Genomic DNA, 24,776 nt, shown 5'->3' on the forward strand with positions numbered 1-24,776 from the left:
TACTAAATTACATCAACCACAATGCATTTTGTTTTCTTCATAAACAAGTCATCCATTTTAATCTTTTGTTAATAGTTTTAAAAAAAGACACTTCGCCATTCGAAAGGAATTTAAGACGCTCACTTTTTGCTTTTGAAATAAAAAATACAATAGTGTAAAGTACCAAAAATAGCTATTTAAAAATAGCTAATTTGATTACGAAATTAGATCAACTGCAAGACATTTTTGTTTCTTCGTAAACAAGTCAGCCATTTGAATCTTTTGTTAATAGTTGTAAAAATATTGTGATACTTTGAAATTTGAAAAGAATTTGGAAGCATTCAAACTGTTGAATAAAAAGTTATTGCTGGCTTTAAAATTCTTAGCAAGCCTTCATATATAAAAAGATTGAAAGTTCTGGAAATTATTTATGTCAGAAGCTTAATCAGAACCATCCAGAGAGCTACTAGTCAGTGGCCCCAAGTATTCAAATTGGAGGGAAGACGGTGTGCAGTATAATATCATATTCAAATTACCTTAATTTCTCATATTTCTCGATACTAGGACTTATATTTCAGTCTTTGGAGCATGCAATCAAGGAGTTAGCTTCAGACATCACAAAATTCTGCATTCAACAATTTTATACATAGAAATTAAAACATTACATTATAAATTAGCTATAGCTTTATAAAAATTTGGTTCGATTAATAATTTAATAATCAAATGATATTGTACAGGCTGAAATGAGAAAATTGTCACCCTAGAAAAGATGACATGATTCTATTTCCATTTGATGAAAACCGGTTGTGCACAAATCCCAAGGCGATAGTAGACTTCTATCATGTCTGAAAGTGCCAAGCTAGATTGAAGATACACCACTGTACAACTCATGCTCTCTAGCGATCCAAGTTATGACAACAGGACCGTTGCCAACACCCTCAATATGCAAATTCGGACAGTTCAACGCTTCAGAGCATAGCTCAATGAAGTTTCCAGCCACGATTATGGTCTTTGGTGTGGTTTCAAGTGAGGACTACATCATGCCACCTCACATCTTCAAAGTCGGCTTGAAAGACAACACCAAAATGTACCTGGATGTGCTGATTATGATCTGGTGTAATCAGGTGACAGCTGGCAGAGCCTGGATGTGGCAGCAACACTCGGCACTGGTCCACAAGTCCAAAGAGACCCAGGTTTGGCTTCAAAAGGAATGCTACAACTTTATACCCTTCTCTCACTGGCCTCCTCTCCTCCTCCAACCTGATCCCGCTGGACTACTTCATTTGATCATACGTCGAGAACATCACCAACATGACCTCTCACAACACCAAAGCCAGCCTGATCACCACGATTAGCTGAGTATTCACTGAGATCTCGCCGGCGCATGCTCCCAGTTCTGGACCCGTATCGAGGCGGTGATTGAGACTGAAGGTGACTACATTGAATAGATGTCAGCTCCACGACATAACATCGGAATTGATTTTGTTCAATAAAAGTTTTGAAATAAAGCTGTAGTATTGCTTTCTTTAGAGCGACACATTTTTTGTTCCACCCTGTAATAAATAAATTTAATGGGGAATGCCAAAAATAAAGAGTGGTATAATCAATATATATGTTGATATTCTGGATAATATTCTCTGGAAAGGTAAATTATATAAAGAAAATACAGTGTTAGGCCTAAAATAGAGCCTTGAAGAACATCAACATGGATAGGAAAAGAGAATGAAGAGAGTTACTTGCAAGCTTCGATCAGAAAGAAAACACCTTATAATGTCAAGAACCTTACCATTAATACCAAAATCCTGAAGTTTGTGTAAAATACCAGAATGCCACACTCCATCAAATACCTTCGAAATGTCAAGTGCAATGAGCCTTCCCCTCTTTCAAATTATCCATAAACTGACAGATCCATTCAGTCAAAACATTTAAAAGATCAACAGTTGAATGAAAACTATGAAACGTGTACCGAACATCACTAAAAGAATCCCAGATTTTCTAGAAAATGAAAAAGCTTCTATTGACCAACCTTTCTTTAACTTTGCTAATAACAGAGAGGAGACGAACACTACGATACTGGGAATATTCACCAGATTTTTTTTTTTTTTAAGCTCTATTTCATTTTTTTTTTTTTAATTTCCTTTCTTTGAAGATTGTAATGCTGGGTATGGGGAAGCCAAACCAGCTGCCAACATTGCCCTGCTTTTTATTGAAACCAACCGAGAGCTCTTTTTAGTATCCTCGTTGTTCCCTTAAGTGCAATTGTCTGGATCTCTTGTACACTTGGTTCACCAGGAATATTAGTTAAGTAGGACTTCAGGTTCTTCTTCATAAGCCCTGTGGCACCTATAATAACTAGTATGATTGATATCTCTATGGCGATATTCCTAAAATTCCAGTTTCTCTTTAATTTTCTTCTTTTGAAGATTATAACGTTGGGTATGGGGCAGCCACACCAGTGTCTGTGTGCATCTTCGAGTGGATCTTGATTGAGTTGTCCCTTAATCCTCATCTTAGACATTCACAGAGAATGGATAGGAGTCTATATTTCTCTATATCTATCTATAAGCATCTCTTTGTTTTAAAAATTTTCTGTGACTTTAACTTCCATGACTATATTCTAGATTATTACATCGGTATTTTATTACAAATTATTGTTAATTTTTTTTATTGAGATTAACCAATAAAGCTTATCAGAAATATATTTGTCTAGAAGAAATATATACACATACATACATACATACATACATACATACATACATACATACATACATACACTTAACTGGAATACCATCCCAGGAAGGGTTTAGAATATTAACGCACATTTGAGCTGTTTAGTAAGTGGGGAAGACTAAACTCTAAAATACAGCAAAACAATTTTTGAATATATTGTAATGGTGAAAACTGTGTGAAAATAGTGTTTACAATAACATTGGAAGGGATCTTAAAATGATTGAAATTTGCTCACATTTTGAAAATCAGCGTAATTTGGGATCTTTTTGTAACAGAGCATGCATGGACGCGCGTGAAAAAAATCAGCAGCAGCTGAAGGATAGCTGTCTAGCAAAAATATTAACAGCAGGTAAAGCATGTATCCAAATAAGCAAGTGTGCACAACCTTGTGTCACAATAAAAGGAAAGATATCCGTGTGATGTCGAAGGCAAGAAAGCGCTGGCTAACAGCCAGCATGAAGTAACAAGGAGAAAGACTTAAAAAGCACGTGTGTGTGAAAAGACTTTTATAAGATAATGAAAAGCGTTCTTTTGGAAGAACCACAAATAAATGCATTTCAGTTGCAGTTTTTAAAAAAAATGCTGAAATGGATTTTTATTTCTTTCCTTTATTTGTTTGTTTCTTTGCAATGGTGTCAGACGGTGTGTGGGTCTGAGAGGTTTGATGTGTAACGACACAGTTAAAAAGTAATGGCCACATTACATTTTAACAATAGTTGAAATCTTAAGATCAAGAGGTGGTGATAGTTCACTCATTATTCTTCAAAAACAGCCACCCATAACAATATTTATTGTATAAAGGACAGTTTATGTGTATGTTTGTATGTCTAGCTAAAAGTTTAAAACTACTTACCAAAGACCCACAAAGTTTATATTTTCTTGATCGGTTTTAACACAGATATATAGTAATCAAGAAATAAAATTATTCATTCTTTGGCTGTCAACTAGACCAGGTTTTGTTATAAGGGCATTGGTTTTTCAGCTATTTACTTTCCTGAGGATAGTAAGAAAAGAGATTTAGTAGCTTTGCCAAAACTCAAATAGTTAGTGGCTACAGACAGACATCTCTCATTTGAATATAAATTTTCTGAACTAAAACATTGGTTTGATTGAAAATTAATTTAGATACAGGTATAACAATTGCTTTTAGAAACAATTTGAAAACTTTACAATATTATGCAAAAGTATGTATATGAATAGTGTAACGGTTGCTAATGTGGTCTATGAAATAGGTTTAAATACATTCAAATATACAATGTTTAGTGATTGCAGGTCAAAGGTTGTCTAAAACATATCACTCAACAAAAAATAAAATAGGAGTCATTTCTTAGAACAAAACTTGCTTCAAAATTTAGTATGCAACATCTACTGCTGCTTTCTCACAGACTTCATAGCCTCATAGGGGGGTGTCCTTTTCTCTTCCCTGCAACCTCTTTCTCACAGAAGAGATGTTGCGAGTTTGTCTCTGCTTTATCGTTATTTTCATGGTAAGTGCTCATCTAAGCTCCAATCTATGGTCCCCCCTCGCCAAACTTTCACAAGAAACACCCGTCTAGCAGAAAACACTATCACTAACTTCCCACACTTTTTATCTGTGCCTAAACCTAAGCGTAGATTCCATGAACAAAGCTTGTTTCTTAGAACTGCACGCCTATGGAATTGTCTCCCATTTTCCTGCTTTCCAGCTGACTACAATATGGTTGTCTTCAAGTCTAACGTAAACAAGTATCTGATGAGCCGTTCCATATCAGTTAACAAATTTACCGAATTTTCAATTACTAACGATTACTTTATTGTCCAATTATCTACTGTACACTCTTTAACCCTTATCCTCGAGGGGCCTCTTGGCCTTGATAAGTGGTGATGCCTTTGTAAAAAGAAAAAAAAAAAATGTTACAAATTTATCTCTGCTCTATCATTATTTTCATGGCAGGTGTTCAACTTAGCTTGTAGCTTCACCCTGTAAAACGTTCACAACAAAAACTCGTCTAGCTATACCCACTGCCAATATATTCCCTGACACTCCGTGTTTATCTCATCATCCATCTGACATAAACTCATTTAACCCTTACTGTCATGTGGCCTATGAGCCTTGACCCCCTAGTAAAAAAAAAAAAAAAAAAAAAAAAAAACAGCTGGACAGAGTTAAATAAAAATTTTAAAAAATACAGTGAATTGAAATTTTCTGTGATAACTTTTTTGTTTTTAAATTTCATACCAATACTTATCTATAAGCTCGTATGTGGAAAACACTACATAACAATGTTCATATATCAATAGCTAAGTCAAACTGAGATTTGACCTAATACTAATTGCAATAGTAATCATCCAAGATTTTTTAGTATGCTTTGTTGCCATTCTTAGGCACACTCAAAGAATATTATGAGGGTCGTTCCAAAAGTAAAATCTCCTATTTTTTTTTTTTTTTTTTTTTTTTAACTCAAACAGTTAAAGAGCTTCAAAGACTGGAGTGGTATCATTAAAACAAGCGACCCTGTGTGCTCCAGATTTTATTTTTCTACACAGTAACCACTATTCTTAATACACTTTTCCCAGGAATTCAACAGTGCATTACTACTTCTGACGCACGTCCATGACAGGGGTTGCTTTTTTTTTTTTTTTTTTTTAGCCTCACACCATCAATATCTACAACAGATGAAACTTTCAAGTAATGAATGCATCACTTCAGGCATAACAATGGAATTTGCAACCTTTTCTGATCCACTTTGGCAAAATAAAAATAAGAGACATTACTTTTGAAATGTCCTTCGTAAAAACAATCTACAGAATTTAATTTGAAAATTTAGAAAAAAGATTGTATAATATAATTCAGTTGTTTTATTAAATGATTCAAATTGTTTCTTTTTTGTTGATTTCTAATAGAAACAGCATTAACTCTATGTGGGTTTAACTGGCTTCCTCTACAGGAGGAAGTTCCATGGGAGTATGAAATTCACAAGTGGTCCGCAGTCGCATGTATATCTTCATTAGGGGAGATGGCAACGTTAGGTTTTTGCAACTCTTGCAGGGAGGTGTCGACATTCTCCTGCATATAGCATCTGGAATTCCCAAATTGGTCACCCATCTGGTACTGACCAGGCTTTTGGTTTCTAAGACTTTTGTTGTAAAAACAACATACTCATAAAAGACTTAGTGTTTGTTTTTTCTCTGAATTCACATGAATCATATAAATACACATCAATTCAGACTGCACATCAACCATCAGCAACATCGAACGTGTATATTTCTTTCTCTACAAGGGGTCAACTCCTTGGGTTAATACCAACAACAAAATGGAAAAAAAAAAAAAAAAACACCATGTCTTCTATGAATATATTGTTTTTACAATGAAAGTCTTAACAAAAACAAAAGGAAAAAATATATAACATTATTAGTTTTCTAAATTTTCAAATTAAACTTACATAATATTTTTTTAAAAGTTGTGACCAAGTTTCTCTATTCTACAGAATCTTTAGTGAATCAATAGATGTGCCAGAAACTTCGTGAAAAATATTGAATAATTCGACCTCCTGTCTTTCTAAGCTTATAACTACTCGAAAAATGTAATTCAAACCCTATTTTTTTCTTTTTTTTCAATTAAAGGGCAAGGACCAAGGTTTCATTTAAAAAACAAAACAAAAAATAAAAACAATGTGGTTTTAAAAAAAGAAAAAAAAGGTTTTAGACTTCGGACTTTACAGGTAAATTTCCAAAAAAACTTTGTTTGTTTTTTTTTTTGTTTTAAATTTGAATATATTATTTATTGATCTTTTATCTTCAATTTGCGATATATAAAACTTTGCCACATAAATTAATTATTTACTTTTTAACAGACATTTCAAAATGGGGGGGGGGCATGAATTAAAAAAAAAAGGTTTGTCTAAAATATTATATTCGGTTTATTGGAAAGAGCATAAAATTTCACAAAAAAACCCTGAAAATATCGTAAAAATAGAATCTATAGAAAAATTTTGATAGATTTTTAAAGTTTAAAAATTGAAAAATACTGAACTCGTAAAATTCAATTAATTTCATTACTGTTTTTTAAAAAATAATATTTCTATTACTTTTTATACAACTTTAATAGTTTATTTTGGAAGTATAATCCATAAAGAAAATAAACAACCCACTTTTAAAACAGAAATTACGAGTTTTTTATATTTTATTCGCAGTTTCGTGTTAGGGGTGTCAAAAATTCCTACAAAAATTCTGATACACCTAGTGAATAAACTAATATTGTTAGAAAAGTTTTAAATACTTGTCTACTCAATAACACACACAAAAAAAAAAACATCAACAAATTTAATAATTCAAAGGAGCCTTACTGTTCTTGGCACATTTTACACTTCATAAAAATCAATGGTAGACATTAGCTAGTGGAACGATGTAAATTACGGTCACCGTTTGTTGATGGTTTTGTTAGCAAGTTGTGAAATGAATCAAAGCAGAGTAACTAGAATGCTAGCAACACTTGATCAGATTAGACATTGATAATTAGATAAATTTCATCAGTTTTGTATTTTTTTTTGTTAGTTTTTGTTACATTACAACCCAAGTTCATTCTGTTGAAATAGTAAAGCATAAAAAATCTAGAAAAGCTATATGCAAAATGTAATGTGTTTTGGAGAGCTCTTAGTCTAGTGTCTGGCAGGAAAGTTTTATTAATTTTTTTAATGGAAATCGCTTCAGACAAGGCATGAAGCCACTTGATGTAAAAAGCTGAAAAATTACTTCAAGGTCAAAACCCAACCAACGATAATGAGCTTTATAGAATCGTACCTAGAAAACAGCAATTCTTCCCCTTTTGTTAGAAACATTGCTAATCAAATACTAGACAGGAAAAGAGAAGCAAGAATTAAATTCTTTACAGATTCACACAACCACCTAGAGATATATTTTTTATTTATTTTTTGTTTTTCAAGAAAGACATCAGGTATCTCCAGAAAATATTTACACAATAAAATGTACTCTTGCAGAATTTGGCCCGAATCCTCGGAATTTCTCGTCAATTATAGCTCAGGTTCGACCGGCAGTCATCAGATTAATCTGAGCTAAGTAACAAACACAGATGTATTTCAAAAACAATCAGGAAAAAAATAGAAATACAATAAATAAAAAATAACAAAAACGTACTGTGAATATATTTTTTTGTTTTTCAAGAAAAGTTGCATTTTGTATTATTTACTTTATTTTTTTTGCAAGTTGTTTATCAACAATAAGTTGGGGTTTTTTTTTTTTAAAGAAAACACGAGTTTGTTTATTTTTAATCGCAAATTTTAGGTGATAGTAAAGTTTGTTTTTCAAGAAAACTTACATCTTTGAATTTTTTTAAAGAAAATTTGCAGCAAACGGTTTGTTTTTTTTGTCAACAGAAGTTACTTTTTTTATAAGAAATATATGAAAACCATAAATTGTTAGGTAACAGTACAGAAAAAACAAATTTTTTCAAAAAAAACTTACAATTATTTTTGTCAACAAATGTTTTTTTGTTTTTTTTTTCACAGCTGGTTATTTGTGGTGAAAGAACTTTCTAGAGATGAACATATCAGAAATCTTTACTTCGGTCAACAGTTGATCGGCCATCGATGGCAAATGGGGAGGAGATGGGATAGAGGAAATGGAAGGAAATTCCCCAACTGGGTAACTTTCAGAAATATGATTTATGATGGAGGCAAAAGGATAGTTTCCAAATTTTTGTTTCCACATAAATTCAATTAGATATGCACCTAGAAGTTCCCGGTTGGGTCCACATTCTTTCTTGTTTTGCTGTTTTACTTCCTTCCACAACCATTTCAAAGTGATTCGTTGTTGCCTTCATCACGAGGTCTACAAAATGCAAACTATGATTCACAATCAGGTAGTGGAATCCTTCTCCGCTAAATTTGTTATAGGCCTTCCAACTGTCCGATACGACCACAGTCTCCGGCAGAATATATTTGTTTATTATTGGAAGGAAGGTTTGGTACGGTCACTAAGAAACCCTTCTTGTCATCGGTTCCAGGATTCTCCCAACATTATGTTTCCTTTTGTTGAAGAGAGGTGTCTATTTCGACTGTGTACTCTGGGCCTTTGATCTGGCAGGGATTTTTAAGGAAATACTCCTGGCAAATTTCTGATAAAGTTCTTCCAGTCTTTATATGTGTGTTCCAAAACAATACCGCATTCCCTGTGCATGTTCTTCAGGGTAACGATTTCATACACCCACAAATAAATAATCTTTATAATTGTGTACAAGTCTTGCACCTCAATTCGGTTGATAGCAGTTTCTTCTGACAGTAAGAGATTGTCTGCTCCAGTGTTTGCATTTCTTTTTCTATAGAGCATAAATTCATTCCCGTGCCTGCCATTATCTTTTTCGAGTTTGAAAGAAAAGTTTGTTTTTTTTTTGCTTTTTTTTTTTCAATTTCTTCCAATTCGAAAGTTGTCTGCTTTCACAGAAACACTCAGTTTAATTTGGTGATTGCCGGTTGAGCCTGAGCCATAATTTACGCAAAATTGCAAAGATCTGGGTCAAATGCTGCAAGAGTACTTAAAATATACTGGAATTGTAAAATCTTGTATTTTTCATTATAAATAACACCGTAAGGTGTGGCAAATACCGCAACCAGGGTCTGGAAAAACATTGTATTCCACATCATAACCTGAAAAAAACGTATCCTAGGGCCATCGTATCCTGGAGTTCTACTGTAAAAGGTGAAAGTTTTTTTTTGTTTTTTTTTTCCTTCAGTTTCCACTCAAAGCTTTCACTTCAATTTTATTCAAATAAAATATTTTTTTAAATTAATTCACTCGAAAAGGTATTAAGCATCAGCATTAATTTTAAATCTTATATTACATAGTGAATAATACTAGAAAATTGTTACTACTGAATAACACCAAATAAATTATTTATTCAAAATTTAATGCTTTACTGTTGTCCATGATATGTCCCATCTAACCCTGCACATCTTTGTTAGTACTACTTTACTATTAACCCAATTAGGTCCCGCATTGTCCATCAAGTTCCAGTCCTTGTTGCATCTCCACAGTTCTGCATTCTTGTGCTTGTTTTATAAGTATTGCCATGGAATATCCTCCAATCAACTTACTACATTGTACTCCACACCTCTTAACAAAAATATCTCCAACCCACCTAACTAGGAGCAAAATTTTGCCCCTTCACTGTAGAGATTCCTAGATGCCGAAAAATATTCTAGTTTAATAGCTTTTTTCTGTAGAACATTTGCTGTTGGAATTCCCTCCCTGTTCACCCAACAGTATCAACATGCAAAAATTTAAATGTAATTTGAACAAACATGTTGCTACCCTATGTCCCACTCCTTATAAATCTCGCCCTCATCTCAATGGTAATATGCCTTGTTTGGAGTGAATAAAACTTCTTTTTTTTTTTTTTTTTAAAAGAAGAAAAAAAAAGAAGGTATTTATGCAGAATAATTATTGTGCTACCATCAGAATTTCCAAAATGGTTTACGTAAAATGCTGGAAGATGCTAAATAAAAGTTTAGTGATTTTTTTTTTCATGCAAACGCTGACCAATGTTTTCAATAAAAATATTATGTCTGCTATTATAAAAAGAATTCAATGAAAAATTAATTGAAAAATAAAAAAAAATACAGTGAATAATTATTAGACAATTTTTACAAAAGTTACAGAAAATTCAAATTAGGTAAAAGAAAAAAATTGTAAACTAAGTTTCATGAATAAATATTATATTTTATTATTTTTTTAACAAACAAAAATATATATATTTTTAAATTTTCATGATATTTCTCTTTAGAAATTTTTTGTTCAAATCAAGATAAATATTCATTGCTTATTTAAACTTGCACTTATAATGAAAATTTCAAGTAAAGAAAATGCTGAAAATCTTTATGATGTATATTCCTATCATGGAACGAAGAATGTATATTCAAAAAATCACATAATTTGATCAAGTATTATTTTTTTATTTAAGAAAATCAGATTTTCAAATTCTATGATTTGCTCAATGCAAGATAAACCAGTTACTATTTGATTGAAAATCCATCTCTGGTTACCTCCCCCTTAACAACCTCTCAAGAAGCAGGACTCATCAATGACTTAAAAAATCATAAAATTTTATTTTCTTAAATAAAAAACTTGAACAATTTTGTAATTTTTGGAATATAACATCTTCATGCTATGACAAGGTTTTTCTTTATTTCTGTTTTCCTATATAAGTGCAAGTCTAAATAAACACCAAATATTTACTGTTTTTTTTAATAATGATAGCAAAGAAATGTTTTCTTAAATGACATTGGCTGATTTCATTGGTTTAGCTTTTTGATACCTTTTGCCGTTTTACATAAACATAGAAAATTCTGACAATAACATAAAAATAATTCTGCATAAGCATAAAAAAATATACATGATAAAAGCTGTGACAGAAGATGTGTTCTTATCACAAATCTTAATGAACGTAACCTTAAATTTCTCTCCCAAAACAAGAACTTTCACCTTTTCTCTTTAAGGAAGACCTTTATGGCTCATCTATGTGGCATTTCCGAATTGTCGGTATTACCAGCCATGCACTTTCAACCAATTATTTTTCCGTAAAAAATCTTTGCCTTCTTTGTTTTGGGGTTTAACTGAAGGAAACTAAATCCGTACAAAGTGAAACCACGTTTATAAGAAGAGAAGGGCAGACACTCAACTTCGGAAGGGCATCAACATTCCTAGTTTATTTTTACAGTTACGCCATGATGAGAGACACATTATTATTGCTGACCTATTGGGAAAATGTTACGATTTTATTGTCAACAAACTGTATTTACCCAGTGTTGTCTAGGAGTCTTCACTTTCATCTTTATTTTACTTTTTTCTTTTTAAATTGTATAAATACTTTACAGAATGTTATTTTTAACTAAAATTTATAAATAACTAGCAAGGCCTGGAGCAAAAGTGTAATAAGTGTAACTCCTACCCTTTCTTTCTCTTTGTTCTGTTTTTCTCTAGCCACCCCTTCTTCATTCAGCTAATCCCTCTCTTTGGATATGCACACATAGTTCAAGTTAGCATAAGGGAAATAACTGTCAAAAAAATCAGAGTTACTTTTACAAGAACACATTAAAAGGTGTGTGAGTTACTTTTACTTGACCACATCAAATGGTATAAATGATCAACAAATACTGAATCTTTAATTTGGGACATTCCATACCAAATCATCCAGTAAAAGATCGAAATTTCCCCTCCCACCCCATCAGAATTTTTTATCCTTTTGACCCCGATAAGATATACATAAGTTACGATAAACTGCCAAATTTCAGACCCAGCAATCAATGGGAACCCTGTTTTTGAGCCCAACCAAAATAAGACCAAGAGGCCGAAAAAGTATGAGACTACTCATCGTGACAAAATTGCAAAATTTTTTAAAAGTATTTAGTTTCTGGCCTAGAAAATTGCACCTAGGAGGGTTTTTTGACCAAGGAATCCAAAAATCAACATTTTCTAGGCCAGAAACTAAATACTATTCAAAAAATTTACAATTTTCTAACGATGGGTAGTCCCTTCATGACGTGTCACAACAGTTCTTTTTCGGCCTCTTGGCCTTATTTTGGCTGGGCTCAAAAACAGGGTTCCCATTGATTGCTGGATCTGAAATTTGGCGGTTCATCATAACTCATGTATATCTTACACGGGTCAAAAGGATAAAAAAATTCTGAGGGTGGTGGTGAAGTGGCCTGGATGATTTGGTATGGAATGTCCCATTTTAAATATTATACATCCAAGGTTACACCGATTAAAAAAATACAAACTTTGTCAGTGTTAGTTGTGTATTTTTTAAATTTAAGCTGGATATACGAACATTTGCCCTTTATATAATAGATAATCAGCAGGCAGCCAAAACAGAGGTCGAACTTTTGTTTTTTTTTCTTCATCTATTCTGTAGATTTAATTTTGTTTATGAAATATCTAAAAAGACACAACCAAAATAAAGAAAAGAAAAGGAATTAAGTACAATTTGATTGGAAATCTTTTTTAAGATATGTTTAAATACATAATTTTTACAGGCGTGTAGGAATAGAATCTCATCAAATTTCAAAAAGTCTTGATATGATGCAAAAATGTCAGAGTACAAAGAATTTATGCAATCTAACAATAATATAAATATTACTGATAAATTTTTTGATAATATTTAACAATAACTAACACAAATGCCAACCAACATTTCAGAAATAATTTACAAGCATGCAAACTTGTTCTGACTGTAAAATTGCTATTTCTGACTTCTGGCATAAACACACATGAGGGCACATATTCTTTTTCACTTTCTTCCTCCTAAAGATGAGCTATACCTCGAAAATATTTATAGAAAAGACTGACACTAACAACATCACATCTGTGTGTGTGTGTGTGTGTGTGTGTGTGAGTGAGTGAGTGAGTGAGTGAGTGAGTGAGTGAGTGAGTGAGTGAGAGTGAGAGAGAGAGAGAGAGAGAGAGAGAGAGAGAAATTGCAGAAAAGAAAAGGTTTGACCAATTAAATTACAGATACATCTCTGCACCTTATCAAGAACCCTCAAATGGGACAGAGATTCACGAGTCCAAATATAACAACAATACTCCATATATGGTCTGATAGTGGAATTGTTGAAATAGTGAATAGCCTTAGGTATGAGAAAATGTTTAGATCCACTTTGTGAAAAGCAAAAAGAAATGAATTTACATATGAACTCTAAGTAAGATTTAATGAGAAAATTGAAGTGAAGTTCATTTTGAATATAATTGTTATTCTTTGGAGAGAGGAATTTTTAATGTCTATGTATCATTTGCTATTTTGAGCAAAAGAATATTTTACCTACCTTAGGATGGCTATAACAGATGTATGAAATAATTGTACCTTCCCTAGGATAGGTAATTTACAGAATGTATATGAAATAATTTTACCTTTTTGGGACGGGTAATTTACAACACATATTTAAAATATGTTTACCTACCTTCGGACGAGTAATTTACATACATATATGAAACAATTTAACATACTCTCGGCAGGTATTGTACAACATATATGAAATAATTTCTCTTTCTACCAAGGCTACCGTAATTTTAAGAAAATTTAAATCATTTTTAGAAGATGGATCATTAGGATTTCTAAATTAATACATAAATACAGTGTGTTGGTTAATGATTGGGCAACCTTTGCTTCACTATAATTTCAACATTACTGCGTTTCTTTCCTTCCTCACTATTGGCACTATTATTGTAAGAAAAATTATGTCATTTTTGGAAGATGTCTCAGCAGGATTTTAAAATTAATGCATAAATACATTGACACAGTTAAGTGATTAGACAACCCTTGCTTCATTATCAAATCCCACATTACTCTGTTTCATTTTTTCCCTACTATCAACAAAAGTAACATTTATTGAAGATCAAAAAGTTTTAGAGTTGATTTCTCATCAAGAGTAGAGCCATCTATGAGAATCTCAGGAAGAAGATTTATGCATGCAAGTATCTTCAGAATATACAGTAGCGACCTTAGGAGTGAAAGTTATGGAAAGAAATAACTAACACGGAGGATTTGTGGGTGAAGCTTCAAGAAGAATGGTCTAAAATTAGTATCGAAGATTGTCAAGAACTGATTCATTCTTGTAGTCGAAGATGTGCAGCTATCATTGGGAGCAAGGGTTCATTTACTAAATATTGATTGTACAAGTATTTTTATTGTTTTTTTTTTTTTTGCTGTTTACATTGTTTTGCTCAATTTTGTCCCTTACTTTTTGGACGTTCCTATTTTGAAAATAAATAATTGTTATAATTCTTTTTCTATCCTTTGCAAATGAATCAAATTTTAGTATGTTATTATGAATAATAACGACTACCAGTTGTCAAAATTTCAGCTTATCAAAGTTGTTATTTCTAACAAATATTAGGTTTTAAAATTTTGATTCTTAGTTTTGGACGCTACTGTATATGTGACTATAAGAACGGGTATATTCTAATCACTAGGACGATTTTTCTAACAAACAAATAAACCGACAGACAGACACAACTTTATATATATAACAGCGTTTTGATTGTAAAGAAGACGTTGATCATTTTTGGTTTGGGGCATTTTTTTATGATATATAGTCGATATCTCCATAAATACATTGAAAAGAAGGCAATTATTTCTTATTTCCTTTTGTTTATGACTTTCCCAGAAAATGTCTACATCAAGCTGCGAAAAGATGAGGGGGGGGGGATAGGCATATGTATGAAACACAAAGCAAAAGTTTAAATCAATAATATTGAATAGATTTTGGACACAAAAGAGCATAGGATGACTCATTTAATCCAAGGCAATGTTGAATGTTCTTGCTAGTAGTATATTAGGTCACCTCTTAAGTTCTGTTTGAATTTTAATTTGGAAAATGTTTGAATATTAATTGAATATTTTGAAATATTATTGAAATAATTGAAAATTATATATATTTGGACACATTTAACCTAATAAAATTTTATTTTACATAAAAAATTAATATCCTTTTTTACTACAGAAAAGGAAAAACAGAAATTTGCATAAAGATTTGCCATGTGTATGAAGAGAATGTGGTTACAGAATAGGTATATCAGAAATAATTTGCTAGATTCCCAAAAGGAATTTTTTCAGTGAGAAATGCCCCTCCCTCTGGCCGGCCAAAGAATGATGTACAATAACCAAGAAAAAGCCAACAAAATTGCTGTTTGACAACTAAGCAAATCTCAGACATTCACAAGATTTTTTAATTGAATGTAGAAAATCAGTTGTATCAATTGGTTTATGTTTGTTAACTTGATGTTTGGGTTCGTTCCTCCTAAAAACAAACAAATTAACTTTTTAACCAACCCAATATTTGTTAACATTGAACTTGAAGACGACCATTCTGCATTCAGTTGGAACACAGACTCGCAGTATCGTGTTCCACAGATTGGAGTGTAGGCGAAATGAGTGACCATTTCATTTTTCTTCTTTTGATATCCTTGGTTGGGGAGATGACTATATCTCTAATGGAGAAGTGTACCAAAAGACTGTTGAAATTCATTTACAATAAATTGTAAGCTATAAAAACATTTGATTCTTCATTCTTGCAGCAACATAATTGGGATGTTAAAACGGCATCTGTTTATGGAACAGATCCTTGATCTGTCATGTTTACATTTGAAATACTATTGTCATCGTTAAACACACTAATAAGATTAAGATTATTTTCTAAATACAGGTTTTTTTTCTTTATTATGCAGTTTTCTAGATGTAAATAAATTTATACAATTGTGTAAAATCACACTATGGTAAAAATATAATAATGCTTTACGGGTTTCAAAGGAAAGATAACTCTGCAGCCAAAGCGACTTAGAATATTCACTCAACTTATGCAAAACAATGTCCAAATGGATGAATGTGTAAAAAATGGTTTACAAAATTCAGAAATGGAAATATGAAGACGGATCAGGACGTTCTGCTGAGTTTGATGAAAATTTCCTTTTAGTATCACTTCAAGAAAATTTGGAATTATCAGTTGAAAAACTGGCAATGAAGTGTTCCTCAAATTTTCAATTTTGGTTCTGATTGACATTGATAATTAAAAAGATGATGGCTCGAAGTTATAATTTGAAGATCTTAATAAAAACAACTACTGGGTTGCTTTCCATAAAAACTGGTACCAGTTTATCATAAACATGTATTTTCTAAAATTAAAATTTTACTATAGGTCTGTCAAAAATGGGCAAAATGTAGTCTGTTGACAGAGTGTTTTATGCCAAATTGATGGTTGAATACGGTTAAATTTGTGTCATTTTTTTTTGTATTAAATACTAAGCCCTATTAATCCTGAACTTTACATTGAACCGATACCATAATACTTAGTTTGTTGAATCTTATAACAAAGGTGCATACAAAATTTCAGCCAGAATGGCCTAGTAGTTTCTTAGAAAAAGTAGAACAGACAGACAAACTAAGAGAAATATAAGATATATTTAGTGTATTTACCAAGGAGTGTTATGTCCACAAGTAACAACAACTTCTGCATGCATGATTGCTGATTAATTATATATGAAAAACTAAATAAATACAAATAGGTATACTCATGAACAATTATGAAAAAAAACAAAACATGGATGGTGAGTTTGATGATAATCCAATCGATACACCTAGTTACAGACATAATCATACAAACAGATAGTGAACTATATGTGATCCAGATGTAAATCTCAAGAGAACTGGTAGTAATTATTTACAGTATTTTAAAATAAATTCAGACAAAAGTTTTTCATTTTGTACAGTACAAGAATACAAGCCTTATTTTCAGTCAGTGCATTTTGGGGTGGTGTCGGTGAGGACGTGAAGAGTTGATACATGTGAATGTCAGTGCGTCTACTTCACATATATACGACACATTTGAAATCAGAGTCTCACCAGAATCGTTCCCAAAATACTTCAGCACACTAACCTACATTGCAAATCTATGTTATAACACTTTTAGATCTTATAATCAGAAAAGTCAACATTTGCTTACACGTGAAAGCGGCTCATTAAAGAACCCAAGCAACATGCAATAAATATACCTCTCCTCCTTTCAGTAATACAGTTTGAAAAGAAGGCCTCCTGGGACTGTACTAAATAAGTATAAAGCAAACAACCTCTAGATTGATAGTATATAAATATTTCTTTCTCAAGTACATTGCAGTGATAAGCTGCTTAAAATATTAATTGTAATTCTGATATTATTCATGTTGATTGCATGATAATTCATAGGCTCCAAGTATCAGTCTCTGTCACTTGTCTACTATACTCTTCATTAATTTTTATGTATGATATTATTTTGAAGACCCAGTCTCTGGTGAAAGAACTGCGAACAATGTTCACAAGGAAAGGTAGGGGAAGGATGAGGTTCTTCATGCCGCTATCTTCTTCATCTTGCCTATTCATTTTCTCTTCTCTCCAAAAAAGAGTCCACAATGCTGTGACATGTTGTTGTTCTCCACATACTTCAAGTCCTAGCAGACCTGTCCTTGTGGGAACAGACTATGCTGGTTAAATTTATGGTGTACTTCAGCTGGTCTTTATAGTGCATTTTCAGGGCTCCTCATGGCCTGGTCCCATTGGCAACCTCACCTTGAGGACTCTGGATGGATTCATTTTCATGGATGTGGCCTGCTCAGCAAAGGTGGATGATGGTGGCCTCATCACTAGTCACTAGTAGTCAAGTGTTGCATGATAATCATATGTAAATAAAGAATAATTGCAGGTCTTTTTTGCATATGAATGTAGGTTGTTCAATTCAAACAAGACCTTAATTTTAGTTTGTGATAAAGACAACTCAATTAAAAGTCTGCCTGGAGAATCAGTGTGGGATTTTATTATTCCAAAGAGTTAGTAACCAATGTGGCATATTCATGTTGGCACACTGTTTCTTGTTAGATAACCGAAGTTAAGCAATATTAAGCCAAGTCAGTATGAAATGGGTAACTAATTAGAAATACCAAGTGCTGTATGTGAGAGGACTCTCTGCTTATCCTGGCATTGTTCCCAGGCATCCTGGATATTCCTTTACCACTAGATTTAAGCAATGCCGGTTCAAGATAGGTATGGTTGGAGATTGTGCAATCCTTGCTTCACAGTAGACTCCCTGTGCAGGCACCCTTATAGGGGATATCCATGGTCTCTTGAGACTGAATAGAGGTCTACTACTAACCAGTAAAATTCTTTATTCTTGTTTTCATTAAACTGAAGTATTTGCAAGTATAGAATTGAAAATGGACTGGACTTACCCATTGTATCCGACCTTCATGCGGATTGTGTCATCCTGTAATTCTTCTGAAGACCGCATGATGGGAAGATGAGAAGTCTATAAACAAACAAAAACAGGAAAATTTAAATAAAATAAAACCGGTAAAAAATAATGGTTAACGGCACATGAAATTATCCACCGTGTTCATCCTTAAAACTTCATCACAAAATAAAACAAAAAAAGATATTTCTTTATGCATCTAGTGGCTTTATCTGGATTCTCACATGTGTACCATGTCACTGACTAACATTGTTATCTTACTCATAGTTGAACTCCGCTGGGAATAAACTGATAGCTACAAATCAGAGGTGGGTAGTCTGTTTAAACAAATTAAACTTCAACTAGTAAGTCGACTTTAAAATACTCTAAACTCAATGGTAGGGATTTAGCTAGGGAAAAAAAATCTTATGCGGTTGTCGAGAGTGTCCTGTGAATGCAGAAAAATTAATGATTTTAGACTTGGGCTCCTCACCTTTGCTATGAACAATGCTAGATATTTAAAATTCAAATTTATCCAATTTCACAATCGTCACATATTGCTATGAGTAGATGTGGTATGGTGTAGTGGTTACAGACACAAACTGTGGACTCGGCACACTGGGTTCAAGTTCTGTCGGAGCTAACATATCATTTTCATTCAATAACCTTGAGAAAAGTATGAATCCTTCTAGCTATGAATTAATAGTATACTAGCTTTGCAGCTCGCATTATGCAATTAATCAAGAAGGAACAAAAAGAAACTGATATAAGACCAGTCTTTCTCTGCTTATTCTAGTATTATTTCCAGTCATCCTACATTTTTCCTTATCACTGAACATAAGCATGAAAGGTGTAGTTAGGGATTGGACAACCCTTGCTTCACTATATAGACTCCCTGTGCAGCCACTTCAATTGTGGATATCTATTGTCTTTGGGGACCAACATGAACTTTCATTATTTCTTTATCAAGATGGTCATAAGGAGGATTCTCTGTGAATACTTGTATAGATCATTTCTCTAACTTTTTGTATTATTAAGGAATCAACATTTATCAAAACTAAAAGCCACTTGGGGAAAGTTTTAACTAAAGTATTTCAAAAATATCCTCTAACTTCTAGTGACCTTGCTCAACCAATCAGGGTTCGTATTGCTTCACACTGCCCTCTCTTATATCTAACATACTATCCTTATTGTTTGGTTTTGAAAGATGAAAAATTATTAATTTTGCTTTATTAGAGTAAGAAAATTATTTAGCTTATATTTTTAATTCTTCTGAATTGCATGATGGGAAGAGGGGAAGTCTATAAATAAACAAAAACATGAAAATTTAAATAAAATAAAATGGTTAAAAACATTAACATGAAAAAAAAAAAAACTAATGACACATGAAATTATCCACTGTGTTTATCCTTAAAAATTCTTCACAAAACAAAAAAAGATATTTCTTTAGACATCTAGTGGTTTTGTGAGAAAGTAGGCGAGGGTAAAGATATAAAATATTTGAAACAAACAAATTCCATAGATACAATAAAAATTGTAAACTATTTTAGTTTTCTTTTGAATTGAAATGATTTGTGTTTGTAAAACAGTTGCTTGTATTTCAAACAGTTTCAGAATTTAAAAAGCACATTATTATTTATAAGGACAGAAATATTTGTCATTCATATAAATATGTCTTAGTTTTATTTTTAATCTTTAAAGCTATATTAAAAATAAAATTTTTAAAAATTATAATATTAAGTCCTTTGATGGAAAACTCTTGCTTATAAGTCTTGCAATTACTGCATTAGTTTGCTTCCAAGAATTTCATTTAACATGCTAAATTGTTTAGAAGATTAAAAAAAAAAAAAAAAAAAAAAAAAAAACAGTATTTTATCTCATAGATTTTCAGTACTGATCAAACACCACCTCCTTTAAAAAAAAAAAAAATTGTATTGTAGTTCCTGTATTTATTTGTTCACAAACTATTAGGTTGGTGTAAAAATAATGTTTTTAATGTTCAACTTCAAAAGATCATAACTCCTTTCATAATAAATTTTATTAATCGAAATGAGAACCATTAGAATTGGCACATTTTTGCCAACAAGAAACAAGTTTATTTATTCCATTAGCATAGAAATTGGGAGTTCTGGAAGCAATGAAGTCATTGAAGGCCAATTCAGCATCATCTCGGCTTTTGAAGCATTTTTCATGCAGAAAGTTATCGAGATAAAGTGATAATTGGTGGGCGAGAGGTCTGGTGAATATGACAGATGAGGCAGAGTCTTGTAGCCCAATTTATTCAGCTTCTGCAGGGTCAGTTGAGCAGCATGCGGCCGAGTGTTGTCAAGGAGGAGAATTAATCCCTTCATATTGACCAATCTCGGGCACGTACATTATGCAATCTGGATGTGAGGACATTTTAAAAGAACAATATGCAATAAAATTCTGTTTTAAATTTGGAAAAATGGAGCTTCTGGTGCATTTTGTCAATTTGTCGGCAGTACTTCTCTGCTGTAATCATTTCACCCGGATTCAAGAAGCTGTGAGGGATGAGACTGGCCACAGATCACCAAATAGTCACCATAACCTTTTTTTGGTGCAATTTCAGCTTCAGGAAATGTTGTGGAGCTTCTCCGGCATCCAACCAATGTGCCGAAGGTCACCAGTTGTCATAGAAGATACACTTCTCATCACACATTACAATCCATCAAGAAATGGGTTATTTTTTATTCTGTTTTAAACTTGGAAAAATGTCACAGAAACACAAGGAATGCTTCAGACTGCTTTTGGACCATCTTGTATGAATCAAGCATCAGTTTTTGAGTGGCGTAAGAAATTCAAGGAAGGCAGGGAGTATATGAGGGATGATGAGGTGTGGGAGGAGCAAGGAAGTCAGAACACCAGAGTTGACTGGCTAAATAAAGAATTCCATAGATAAGAACCGTCGTGTGTCTATAGAGACAATAAATGCACAGTTTGATGTCAGTGTAGGAACTGTACACACAATTATTTGCGAAAGCCTGAAGGTGCATAAGATTTGCGCAAAGTTTGTCCCAAGGGTGCTCAAAGAAGATCAGAAAGATGTTATCACAGCAGGGAAAGGGTTGAGTTGATAAATTCAGATCCCACAGTTTTTGATACTCTGGTGACCTACTGCTATGACCCAGAAACCAAGAGTTCCCAGTGGAAGCATGCTGGCTCTCCCAGATCCAAGAAAGCCAGACAGGTGCACTGGGTTCCCACTGGGTTCCCACTGGGCAGACAGTTATCAAGGATAACTATGCTGAGGTTTTAAGAGAGTTCATGAAGAGATTCCATTAGAAGAGTCCAGTACTCTTCAAATCAGGTCAATGATATTTTCACCAGGACAATGCAATAGTCCACAACTCCATCCTTGTCACAGACTATTGGACCAAGATAGGCATCAAGACACTTCCTCACTCTCTTCATAGTCCAGACCTTGCTCCTTGGGACTTTTGATTATTCCCTAAGCTCAAAGAAAACCTTAGAGGCTGCTGTCATAAGACAATTGAGAAGATGAAAGAGACTGAGAAGAGTCATTGACCCACTCACACAAAGGGACTTCCATGGGGCCTTCCAAAAGTTGTTGGAATGGTACAAGAAGTGCATTGTAGGAGGAGATTACTTTGAAGAGGAGTAGAGTTTCATGTGTGTACTATCAATAAAAGTACCCATAATAAAAAAAAAAAAAGTCTAGAAACTTATTTAAGGCACCTATAACATATAGGCATCAATAACATTAAAAATAAACTTCTGTGAATTGGAACAGTCAAATCAAGATAGCAGAGCTGAGCACACAAAAGGTTGATATTTCTTTCAAATAGAGCTTTATAATAAAAAATTAAAAGAATCTTAACACTTTATTGTCATGGTAATTTCCTGTGCTGACACTATAAATTTGAAAAAACTGAGAATTCATTTTCCAGATCAGTTTAAAGTTGAATTCAAATATATACAGAAGATAAGGGATAAGAATATGATTCTAATGATTGCATTTACCATGAAATTGCAGTAAACTGTTAAAAAAAAACAAAAAAAAAAAACACACTATTATTATCATATAAGATTAATCCACATGAAAAAATTAATTACTTCACATATAAAAAATAAAAAAAATATATACACTTATGCATAAAATATTAGTAAAACTGACAAATTGAAAGTGGCTTGTCAAGCCCACAATATGCGTAGGCACCCATTGTACCGCCGCCATCACTTCTTTACAGACATACGCACCACATATTATGATATATATTTTATTATTAATTTATTTATTGCGGACTATTATTCTCATCTTTATTGTTGAAGGCCAGAGGAATAGTTGGCCGAAACGTTGTGAAACAATAACTAATAAAGATGAGAATAATAGTCCGCAATAAATAAATTAATATTATACTCATCTCAATAATGAATTCCAATTAAAATAATATATATATTATTAGTTTTAAATTTCAAAGAAACGGTTTCGAATTGTTTGTTCTAATATAAAACAATTTGGAAATTTCTAGAAAAAGCAAAAATTGATTTCACCTTGTTGACATTTATTGCTTGGTTACAAAAAAAAAAAAAAAAAAAAAAAAAATCACAAGCAAATTAGTTTTTGTCAAAGGTCAACACTTGTTGATGATTTCAGTAACGGTTACGATTTATCAAAACATTTTTTTTCTTGATATTTTTAAATGTGTCCTTGATAGTTTTAATGTGTCCTCTCACATCCCTATAAAAAGTCGATCTGTCACGCTTTCGTTTGGCATGGCATCTTGGTCACATTAAAAAAAAATCAGTCTCTCTTATTATAGGATTTATTCATACAGATGTCCAACATCTCGATACTCAACTCCCTATTTAGAGGGTCCCTGTAGGAATGACCCCTAATGTACAGTAATTCCTTATGTCTCAGTGGCAATTTGCTTTATTTGGGGTGAAGAGGAGTAAAAAAAATAAAAAATTCTCATGATTTGGTATAATACATAAGCAGATCTAAAAACTGATCAATTTTCCTAAAACTACCCCTCTGTAGAACGCAATACTGTGGAATTGCTTCTCAGCTGACTATAACATTTTTAAGTCTAATGTAAACAGGTTCTTGTTGAGCAATCATCTTAAATAATTAAACCCAACCAAAGTTCCCCTACTATCGATCATCACGATGTCTCTTTGGTCACCTTTATCCTCGAGTGGCCTTTTGGCTCTGATAAGCAGTAACCACCCCCTCCATAATTTTTTCTTTTTAATTTGAATATGAGATGATTTAGTTTGTTTGAAGCATTGTTTAGTGTGCATATAAAGAAAATTTATAGGAGGCAATACAATGCAGATGTAACAGACAACCTGAAGCAAATCAAGATATTAACAGTCGAATAAGCTATGCAGATTCTCCTTTTATTGATGTAATATGCATGTATTGTTTTTATACTTGGATTGTGTTCTTACTTGCATCAGTACGGTCAAATGAAAGTTCTATATTTAATGATATTTCGAGAAAATTTCCCTTCTTCAGATATGTGTTCATCTTTAGTTCAAACACGCATATGGGGGGGGGGGTTGTAAATGTGAGCAGTTTCACAAAAATTGAAAAGGACCTGAAATTTGTTTTATTTTAAAATCTATTATGTAAAATTAATTATATAGGGCTGGTGTTAATATTCTATATTATTTTGTTTATTTTAATTTTTTTTTTTTATTCAGTGTATTTATAACTTAAAAAACACAGAAAATAAAAACTTCAAATACAAATTAAGACGTTTGGGATGTTTAAATTCAATTATTTAAAGGAAGACAACTTTGTCAATGATTAAAGAGCGACAGCTCTATCATAATTAGGGCTATGACAACAGCATATTCTATCCATTGTTTTGACTCTTGTGTGTGTATCCGTTGATATCTTATATGCTTTTATATAGAGTGATGTGGTTCTGGGTTGATTAACTGTGCCGGATATATACTAGAGAGTCAAAACAATGAAAAGAATATGCTGTTGTCATAGCCCTCATAATGATTTAAGAATCTATACTCCTATGAATTTGTTTTTTTTTTTTTTCTTTTTTTTGTGTGTATTGATATTCATATTAAAACCCCTTTTTCTATTTATTTAACAAGAAAATACAACTTTGTTATATATGCTCATGGAATTGCATTCATCTGCAAAAGATCTAGCTAATTTGCATATTCTTTTAAACATTCATTTAAATTAATTCCCTATTAGTTTTTTCAGTTTTCTTATGTTTAGTTAACTATTGCATATAATTATATTTATGTAGATTTTCTACATGATTTATACTTGCGTAATATTTATGTAAAAACGTAAACACAAACCTCTTT

The 24,776-nt window shown here is 32.4% G+C and overlaps 1 protein-coding gene across 7 annotated transcripts in view; it reads right to left on the reverse strand.

Annotated features, from left to right (window-relative positions):
* Positions 1 to 24,776, reverse strand: part of LOC145291555 (protein kinase C iota type-like) — a 355,461-nt gene that overhangs the window by 175,446 nt on the left and 155,239 nt on the right. For all 7 annotated transcript variants that reach the window (XM_080137652.1, XM_080137646.1, XM_080137627.1 and 4 more), the window contains exon 2: positions 18,454 to 18,530. In XM_080137652.1, coding sequence (XP_079993778.1) covers positions 18,454 to 18,512 — 59 coding nt within the window. In that variant the 5' untranslated portion in view covers positions 18,513 to 18,530. The remainder of the gene's footprint in view (positions 1 to 18,453; positions 18,531 to 24,776) is intronic.

This window comes from Euprymna scolopes, chromosome 2 (genome assembly GCF_053919585.1).
Source record: "Euprymna scolopes isolate OS-2025 chromosome 2, ASM5391958v1, whole genome shotgun sequence".
Taxonomy (NCBI): domain Eukaryota; kingdom Metazoa; phylum Mollusca; class Cephalopoda; order Sepiida; family Sepiolidae; genus Euprymna; species Euprymna scolopes.